The sequence below is a fragment of the Zeus faber genome, assembly GCF_960531495.2.
Source record: "Zeus faber genome assembly, chromosome: 2".
Lineage (NCBI taxonomy): Eukaryota > Metazoa > Chordata > Actinopteri > Zeiformes > Zeidae > Zeus > Zeus faber.
Genome location: NC_137189.1, coordinates 36,871,565 through 36,881,858, shown reverse-complemented (window position 1 = coordinate 36,881,858; position 10,294 = coordinate 36,871,565). Strand labels below are relative to the sequence as shown.

At 45.0% G+C, this 10,294-nt stretch overlaps 1 protein-coding gene across 1 annotated transcript in view; it reads right to left on the bottom strand.

Annotated features, from left to right (window-relative positions):
- Positions 1 to 3,091: 3,091 nt before the first annotated feature.
- Positions 3,092 to 10,294, bottom strand: part of LOC307227460 (gamma-aminobutyric acid receptor subunit beta-3-like) — a gene marked incomplete at its 3' end in the record, with an annotated part of 99,998 nt that continues 92,795 nt past the window's right edge. Inside the window, exons 9-10 of the mRNA XM_079996785.1 lie at positions 6,997 to 7,244; positions 3,092 to 3,457 (exon numbers count right to left, since the gene is read on the bottom strand). Of these exons, the coding sequence (XP_079852911.1) occupies positions 3,092 to 3,457; positions 6,997 to 7,244 (614 nt within the window). The remainder of the gene's footprint in view (positions 3,458 to 6,996; positions 7,245 to 10,294) is intronic.

Genomic DNA, 10,294 nt, shown 5'->3' with positions numbered 1-10,294 from the left:
AGAGAGAACATAGTGAAGAAAAAAATATTAAAATAAATACTGCGTAAAAACCAAATTTACCCACAAATCCAGGAATCAATCTTTCCTCGGTAAGTAAACCTTAGATCACGGAAATGACTTGATTTTCTAGCTTAAATCCAGGCTGTCCAGCTTTGTTAAGTTGGCTCCAAAGTTACATTATAAACAGTTGGAGAACATCCGACGGGTTCTGGATTTCTTGCCGCTGCATGCTGGACTGCACGGAGCAGCTGTTGACTTTTGTAGGAGTTGCAGGGTCTCCGTCCATGGCAATAACGTCGCAACACACAAGGCCGCGAGGCATTGTCTGGTTGTCCTCAAACCAGGACTGTTCCGCCTAGAGGGGGATATTTCCAATGTTCTGAGAAAAAAAACTCAAACTCATACCGTAGGTGTCAAATCATCAGGAAATTCCAGACTGGGTCGACACTCAGCCCCATCTACACAGTAGAAAATAGGACCGGGAGTCAGAGATGCAAGATGAACAAAAAAATAAAATAAAACCAGCCACTGCTGTATGTTAATCGGGGTTGCGGTCAATTTTTGCACGATTGATTTCGGAAAGCAAATCGCGGCAACAACAGTCAAAAAAAAACAACCCACATTACATTCAGTTCCTATTCATCCATCGTTTAAGATTGCATATACAACAAGCAGAAAGAATTACAGTTTGCACTTTCAGTTCGGATGAGAATTCACGTTCTGAATACGGAGGGATTTCGATGGGGAGTTTTTTTTCCGACGTTGAGTCATGGTGATTCGTGCGCCGTCGTAATGGAGCCACACCGGGGAAACAGGTTGTAATAAAATATCTATCTCTGTGCACCGTGCTGATTGGAAATCGTCAGCGGATGTACGCCGCATTGTCTTGAACAACAGCGGGGTTTAGAAATTTTCCCTTATGCGACCGGCCGCTCACCCATCGGTCTACCCCTTGGCGACCTATGGGTCCCTCCATTGAAAACCACCTCCGTCCGCGTCGTCGGTCTGGGCACCCTCCAGCCACTTTCTCTCATGCACATACAGCTGCACACACGGCGCACACATGCACGCGGGCAATGCCTTCCACTCGCCGAGTTTCGCCGTCGCTATCGTCCTATCCATTCTCAGGCGGCCCGGCACGCACACAAACAAAATGGGCTTGTTACATTCTAAATCGGCTGAATCACCGTGGCTCAGTGTCCTCTCCCTGGAAGAAAATGAAGCCGATACATTCATGTTGGCGTGTGCTCGTCCGTCGACGAGGCCGACCGGCGCGTCGAATCACTGACCAGTGCGTGGTTGGGCGTGGCGCGGGCGTAAAGGAGCGTGGAAGTGCATATACAGTAAACGGCGTCTGGGATAAAGTCGCGAGACGGCTTGATGCGTGAGAGAGAGAGAGATGTGCGCAGCATGCCCCACGTAAATATGCGAAAAAAGTAACTTCATCCGTGTGATTATGATTCAACAGTTGAATTGTTTTGTCAACGTCTTTTTTTTTTTTTTTTTGCACAAAGTAGACTGACGATTTTAAATCAAATGGTCAGCTCGACAATCACGAAAATTTCAGAATATGCAATCGCCTTTCATTTTTGGTTGTACACACAGTATACCGTATATTTATATATATGTATATTTATATACACATTTATGTACTTATGTACAAAACAACGTCCGTCATCCTTCTGGTAGAGAATTGCAAAAAACAAACAAAAAAAATAAATAAATCACCAGAGTTTCCCAAAAGTAGACCTCTCGCAAAGCATCGTGAAACATCGACGGTAAAGGAAACTAAATACGGACCTGAAGACACAGAATACAAAAATATTAAAATATTTCTTGGACTATGCAACTGAGCAATCGCCCACAAAGGCCCTTGGCATTGTTATTTCCTTTGAGAACCAAAAAGTCATTCTTTTAAGAGGTTAATTTGCGTAACTTTGAAACAGAGTGCAATTCTGTCACGCGATCGCTTTAAAGAACCGCAGTCGAAGCAAATAGAGACGTGAAGCAAACCGTCGCCCGTTTCACTTTTGTGCTTTTGTTTTCCGCGTTGAGCCGACCGAGGAACCGCTTCCTTCGTCGAGACAGTAAAAACAAAAAACGATGCCGAATATGGAAAATCCAGAACCTGAGAAACGATCATCCTGAATAGAGGTCAAGGTCCCCGACTTTAAAGAAATACCTTTTGGATTTAGTCCTATCTGGATAACATGTGGTTTAACAAATATAATATCGACACTATACACAAATACACACCAACGGAATCGTTTGTTTGGAAAAAAAACCAAACAAACAAACAAACGAAAAAAAAAGACTCCTGCGTTTTTTTTTTTTTTTTCAAAAATGCTATACTGTATAACCAAAAGGCAGGAAACGATCAATATTTCAATATGGCTGATCATTGCATGCGTTAATACTGCATAGGGTTCTGGTCCAACCTACGTTAGTTTGTTCGACGGATTTTTGGAATGTACTAAAAAGTTGAGCTTTTCCTCGATTAATAGTTCTAGTATTTGTGTCATTTTCCCTTCGTTACAAAAGTTATTTTGACGACCTTTTTCGTGTCTGCTGTTCATTTTTTTTTTTATTTTGTCCGTGTGTGTGCAAACACAGTATTATTTGTTTATTTGCTGGCTGTGCATCGCTCTTTTTTTCTTTTCTTTTTTTTTTTTTTTTTTTACAAATAACCGAAAAGAGCAAATGTCGAGGAAATGACATTAACGAGTCCCAATTACAGTACGTACGTCTCGGAAAGGAGGAAAAAAAAACAAAACAAAAAAAAAAAAACACGACGAAAGAAAAACTGATAAACAGAGAAACGTACAAAGACACAAACAAACCCAACATCCGCTCGAAGGATGAGTCAACTGCAAATATATATAAAAAAAATCATTTCTAACGAGGAGCTGGTCCGAGCGTTCTCCCCGATAAGATTCTACCACGTAAAAATTATAATAACAATAATAATAATAATAATAATAATAATTATAATAGTAATAATAATAAAGAAACAAACAAAAAAAGGAGAAGGACCGACAAAGAAACCGTGACGACGAAAAAACACGACAGGAACAAACAGGCAACAAGCCGGTCAGACATAGTAGAGCCAGTAGATGAGGTTGAACAGCGAGAAGACGGAGGGGAAGATGATCCGCGACCAGCGGTCGATGGCGTTCACGTCCGTCAGGTCGGGGATTTTGATCTTCAGCTGCGACGACCGGCGGCGCAGGCGGCTGCGCTTCATCTGGGCGGCGCGGTCCAGCGAGTGGCGGCTGGCGGAGCGCGGGCCGATGCCGCCGCTCTGCTTGCGGTACTGGATGTGCGACGAGGCGGCGCTGTCCAGCTGCACCATGGACTGAGAGTTCCTGATGTCCGCCACGCTGGTGGTGATCTCGTTGCCCGCCACCTCGTTGTGGATCTCCAGGGTGGTGAGCAGCACGTTGCCGTGGCCGTGGGGCTCCGCCTTGGAGGGGGGGGGGGGGGCGGAGAGAGAGAGAGAGAGAGAGATGGAGGGCGGGGAGAGACGGTTAGCGCCGCTACGACCGGCCCGTTTTGGCGAGCTCGTTAGGTTGGCGTTTCCATGGGATGCGGCTGCTATGGCGCTGTTTGTTTTTTTTTTTTTTTTTTTTTGGGTGTGCGATGGACATGTTCGATGGGCGTAATGCTTCCAAGCGCGGGCGGCGAGTGATGGTGTTATGTTCTTCATGCACCAAACACGTTTTTTTTTTTCCATCTCCATGACCCCACGATCTCTCATGCCGAGGCAGCCATTTCAGGAACAGGCAGCGAATGACCGATCGAAGAGCTTGAATTGGCATGCAAGCGCCCTCTAACCCCTGCGCTCGTTGCTATTTTAACCCCCCCCCCCCATGCGTTACGTATGTTGAAATTCACTTCATCGCACATTATTACCAGGGTTTACCGGAATTCGAGGAACGCTTTACTACAATACATATATATTATATGAGAAAAATGCGAAAAACAGCCATTTCATCGGCTTTTTATTTGCTCTATTGTAAGAGACCAGAAACAGGAAGTTACGCCACCTCCTGCTGGAGCCAATGTTACGCTCTGGATGTGCAGTATCTGCATCAAATAAAAGCGGATATTGCCGTTATTCAAAACACAAAACAAAGACACTATAAATAGCGGGACTATAAAGCCAGTTTTTAACATTTTTCGGAGAGGAGAGAAAACGTTTTCATTTAAGCCTCCGTTTGCCTCATTGGACTGCGTTTTAAGCACAGTGAGAGGTTGCAGCAGCGTGGTAAGTTCCTCGATAGTAAAGCGTTTAGCATGATTGTACTATGAACAGTTGGAAATGATCCATCTCCGAGGCAGCTCAAAAGTGAAAGTACATACATACATATATACAGGTAATAGCTTTTTCCGCCGCCTCGCCAACCAAATTATGCCTATATCCATTATCTGTTATCTATCCATTTACAACCATGTGTCTACACGTCACCGCAGCCATCATAGTCGCTGCACCGTCGCCACATTTTTGTAAATGGCGGATTTCTCCGACCGAAACATAGACCTTCATCTGCAGAATAAGGCGAATAAAGGCTACTGTGACAAAGACCCGTGTTGGGGGGCTTCTGCCGCGCCTACCGCTCCAGAGCCTGCGGGAGGGAGCGAGGAGAAAGCCCCGTCGGGAAAATCCCGACGCTCCCGACGCTGCGGATTCCGAACAACGAGCTTTAACATTTGCATTGCAATGCATATATGTATGAAAGTATGTATGTGTATGTGACGAATAAACCTCACGAATCTTGAGCGAGCCCAACAACCGCGCGACGACGCGCTCTTCACGGCGACCGCGCGTCCTGAACGAGCTGCGAAAGGTGAACAGCTGGAGGAAATGTATGTATCATGCGCTTCCATTCCACGCAGAAATGTTATCGACTCAATGCGTTTGCGCGTGGAGAAGTCCAGAAACAAAACAACATTGAACCCTCCCCCGGGATTGGAGTGAATGTCATCGAAATGTCTGGATGCATTCCATTACAAGCACAAACAAACGACAAGGTGAACGGAAGACAGTAAGAGAATACTCGGTATCGCTTGATGGCAATGGTGGAGTTGATGTAAGAATACTGCGGCGTCCCATTGGATTAAAAAAAAACCCCAAAAAACTCACCGAGCGTGAGTGTCGGAGACCTTTAACCTGATTGGACCGTTTTAGGGATGCGGTCCGACTACCTGCCTCCTGAGGAGATGAAAATATTCAGCCACACTAGGTTATAAAAAAAAAAGTGAAAACTCAAGACATTTCGGCTATCGGAGCCCAGATAAGTGGAAATAGACCCACATACGTACATAATACAAATAGATGACGTAAGACATTTTCCCGCTACTAGGGATGCTTATTTAGAACTTTTTTCCGACCCTAGTTAAAGCAGCACTACGTAACGCTTGGTATTTGGCGCCCCTGCCGTATTCTGAATTCAATTGCACTTTTACACCACTGTTTGTAAAACTCTGTCCGGTGTCGTGAAAGAGGTGCCATTCTTGATATGACAAGTCAGCGTGCCATCAAAGTGATTTATTAAGGTAATTAAAAGGTAAAAAGGTTGCATAGTGTTGCTTTAACGGATCATAAACCGTTATCAGACAAGATTCGGAAAAGTTCTGCTTCTCCTGAAGCCGTTCATGATACTAACCAAACAATGATTATTGTGTTTATATGTCATATGCACCCCTGTTATATTCACCAGCAAAATTTATTAAAATTGTAAATATTTTATTTTATTATTTGCGGTGATGACTGTAATGGGCTCAACCACGCAGTGATGTCACGCGACCACGGTATTGCGGTAATCCCCACAGCGCGGGTTGCACGTGTCGCCCGCATGGGTTGTATTTAAGAAATAGATTGCATAGCCTATTTTTCTATCATTATGCAACAAGCTTTTTTTTAATCATTTTTTTTTTAATTATATATTTTTTTAACTGTTAAACTCATTGTATTAATCGGTGAAAATTCTTGTTGTCGGTTGATGGTTAAATGGTTAATTATTAACACCGCTACCTGGTACAGTTTAGTCTTCCCGACTTTTCCTCACCCAGAAAAAGTAGGTCAAGTAGCTATCGTAAACGTCCAATCTGATCAGCTTCTCCGTCTTATCCCGGAGCTTGTTTTATTTTGTTGATCGTCGTACCTTTGCCGATGCTGAACCTATGTACAAATTGCTGACCAGTTGCCTACCTTTCATTTAAACATTTGACCATTTGACATCTGACAGTAAAAAAATACATTTATGTAGGAAAATCCAGGACGTGTCCCCCCCAAATAAAATCAGCAACTGTATGTTGCCAGGTACCTAAATGAACATTAACTGGCTTCAAGCCATCGCCCCTTTCACCTTCCTTCTTGTTGCCGCTGTCAAAGGAAGGTCAGCGCAGAAAACCGTCTTATTTTGAATTTTGAAAGCCGCCACAGGCAAGGTACCTTTTACCTTGCAGCTATGATCAGGAATCATTTCAAACATTTAACAAGGAGGCGATATAACTTGAAACCGAAGCTTTGCCTCGTCTGCTGTGGAGGTAAGAGCTACGTAGGCTAAACTTATTTTTGGGGGACTCGTTCTGCTCTTTCCCGTTGGCACTCGTAAGCGGCACAGTCGCTGGTTGACATTTGAACTTGTCCTGCTCAACAGATGACTCGACAGAAAGCGTTGTCTGGGAATTCAAGTACTACAGTATTTATATGAACGGTCAACATTCACTACCTACCCTTTAACTATGGCTTCCCGAAGCTTTAACGGCGATTACAGTATCACACATTAGAGTTTTGATAGAAGTTTCCCTTAAGCACTTGAGACTAAATTGCTAACACAAGGGAAAGGGTTCTCCACAAACATCAACAACAAAAGCGGTTCAGCTTAGTCCCTTCACCCGTCCATTCGTTTGTCCATTCATTCCAACCGTTCACTTTGTTCAGTTAGTTACGTTAAGGTTCATCAACCATCTCGCCAGCAACTCCCAACTCACCCTGGCCGAGTCATACTTGGCGGCCCTCTCATTGTTGGCCCTCTCCGCCTTCTCGGCCAGCTTCTTCTGCATCTGGGGACCCCTCCCAAAGAAGATGTAGTTGACGAAGGCGTACTCCAGCAGCGCCAGGAAGACCATGACGAAACAGCCCATCAGGTACATGTCGATGGCCTTGACGTAAGGGATCTTCGGCAGCGTCTCCCTCAGGTGGGTGTTGATGGTGGTCATGGTCAGCACGGTGGTGATCCCTTGAGAAGGATAAACAATGTATAGGATCGCGATCACCATTTTAACCTCAACGCGATCTACAAGATGGTGTTGCTGCTGCGTTTGCGTTATGGAGCTCACTTGCATTAAACCAAGCTCAGCTATAGGGTTGCTAAATGTGATGCGCTAAGCCTCTGTTTGAACGGGGGGGGACAAAACGGTCGGCCCGTGTTTTTTTTTTTTGCCAACGTTAGCCCCGTTTGACAGCCCCATTTCTCTTGAGTAGAACTGAGATTGTGAGAGAATCACGACCTCAGCAGACAAACCGTGAAAGCCGGCAGTTTAGCGTCTCGCCCCCTGCGCACATGCTCCGCGGGGACGTGTCCCGTCACCGCTGCCCGGCGCCCTCTCCGCCGCCCGACGACTTCCAATCTCGCATCTCCGTCTGGTACCGAGAGCATATCGATATGAATGGAGACGGAGTGCAGGATCATCCGGGGCCCCTCTCATCCGGCGGAAGCGCATTCTTTGGCCTTTTTGGAGGTGTAACGGGTCAGGGGCGGAGGCACTCAACCACCGTCTCTCCCCCCAGACCATAGACTGAACTCCTACCTCCACACGGGACTACAACCTCCTCTCTTACATCTAGAACACTGAAACAATCTCCGATGAAAGAGCCCCTCAAACCAGAGTTTTCAGTGTCTCTCGCCTGCCCCCCCCCTTTTTTTTTTTGGAGAACGCTTGGAAAGTGGGCGTGGTTCTGTTGGGTGGGCATGGCCTGTGGATCGTAGCCCACACCCATTGTCAGTTGAATGGACGTTATCGACGTCACTCCAACATGGCTCAATAACCCCACAGCACCATTCGCCCCAGCTGGAGTAGATAAGTGGGGCCTACTCTGAGCTGTAGGGGGCGGGAGCTAAGAAATTTTGATTTGTTTGTTTTCATAATATTGCTAAAAATCAATTATGAACAACCATAAATTGTTAACAAAACGTGATTTTTGAGTGAATTGCCCACTTGAACTATTGTGTACTGCACATAATAATGTTGTTGTCTTGTCCCATATATATTGCCTGTTATTGGGCATGTGTTACTTTACTACTAATGCAACTATGTGGAGTTATATGTTGTACATAAAAGCTTTTCTGCTTGATAAGTGGCAATAAATATACTTAATCTATGCAATATGCTATAATACATAAAAATGTGTAAAATTACGGTAAATAAAATATGATGCCGGATGGTAGGAGATACAAAATTATGCTCAAGGCTCATAGTAAGTATCTGTTAATAAGTACAGTGTTTCCCATACATTGGATTTATTTGCGGCGGCCCGCCACAAAATCAAAATTGGCCGCCACATATTGATTTTCTATTATTTGCTTACTATTTAAAATAGAAAATATATATTATTGTAGAGTTGCGCATTGATTCTCTCTCTCTCTCTCTCCTATACAATCGGTATCGATCGGATCGGTACTGAACCACAAGGTGGATTTTGGCGCCTCATTTCAGTGCCACGACGAATCGGCGAGCTGCCGATTTTAATATGCACCCTCCGGTGCTCCGAAATCTTCACTAACATTGTGGTTTGGAGCTCGCCGCTTGAAATCCTCTGTGTTCTCTGTATGACACGCCGCCGCTTTCCCCTCCTGTGCCACGCGAGCCAAACAGAAGCGTCACTCGTCAATGTCCCATTATAGTGGCTTGCTTGGCCAATCAGATGAAAGAGGCGGGTCGTAAAAGTGTTCACGACCGATAACGTCCGGTTCACACAAACTGTCAGTTATTTGTAAACAATGTCACATGTGAAAGGTATGTGTAATTAAGGACAAATGGGTTTAGTCAAGACATTTCACTGCATATAGTATGTATGACTGTATGTACTGTATATGTAGGTGACAAATAAGCTCTTGAACTTGAACTCGTTCATAAAAAACGAGTAAAATAGCCCAGATCAAAAAAAAATATATATTTTTACAAAAATAAGAGTCGTAAAAAAATATGATATGATGATCTATTCATCTGTCATTCCGATCATGCAGTAAAGCCCCTGAAAACAATATGATTTCGTTGATCAAAAACACAAGTACGTTCTCTACGTCCTCCCGGGGGAGCGATCGGGGCCCTGTCTCCCTCTCCATGCGTAATGGACACATCGGAGAGCGAGCGATCGCGTGTCCTGTTCCTCAAAATAAAGCAAATAGAAACAGGTTTTTTTTTTTGTTTTTAGACGTGTTTCATTTGACTCAATTCCCTTATTGAAAGAAAGAAAAAATGCGTCGTGTCTAATGAGGGACCCTCTCTCAGTCACTCCCTTGCAGCCCCCCGCCCCCAACTCCTGTGCACGGTATACAGGTCAACACAACATCGGAGGTGGTGGGCTTCCATCATTTGCTCAAGGGTACATCAGCATGGATGTTCACTGCCGTGGTAACTTTAATTTCCCTCCCTCCCTTTCAAGTCAGGCATCCCTACATGTTGGCGTTCGTATTGGTACTATAATACGTACTATATCACTACCAATGTCATACTAGTGCATATTAATACTAGTATTAATTTCAGACATTTCATTGATCTTCGACGCGTTTTTAGGTGAAACTCGTACCTCATGGCCTTTTTAAACCCCCCCCACACACACACACACACACAATCTCACACGCACACACACACGCACACACACACACACACACATACACTCACTCGCAGACATTAGCCTATCTAGGGCAGTAACGTTGGCACTTCATAGGTTTAAAGCTGCCCGGTGGCCCCGTCTTAAAGGGGTATTCCACCATTCTTAACAGCCAGTCAGACACAACGGAGTCACATCCGCTGTGGGAGGTGTTGCCATAGCGACGACCGTATGTTTTGGTTTTGTTTTTTAATCGAACTGCCTCGGCCGTGAGCTTTTTAGCCCCCGTTTGTAAGACCAGCGGAGACCAGACCCGCCCAAAGCAATCGTCACGTTGGCCCCTGAAGTGCCGATAACGGAGAGAACGATCAAGCCTGCGGCCGTCGACATAACCGCAGAGCGCCTGCTCACCTTGCGCGCTCCACCCGAACCACGTGGGGTTTTGCGTCACTCCGC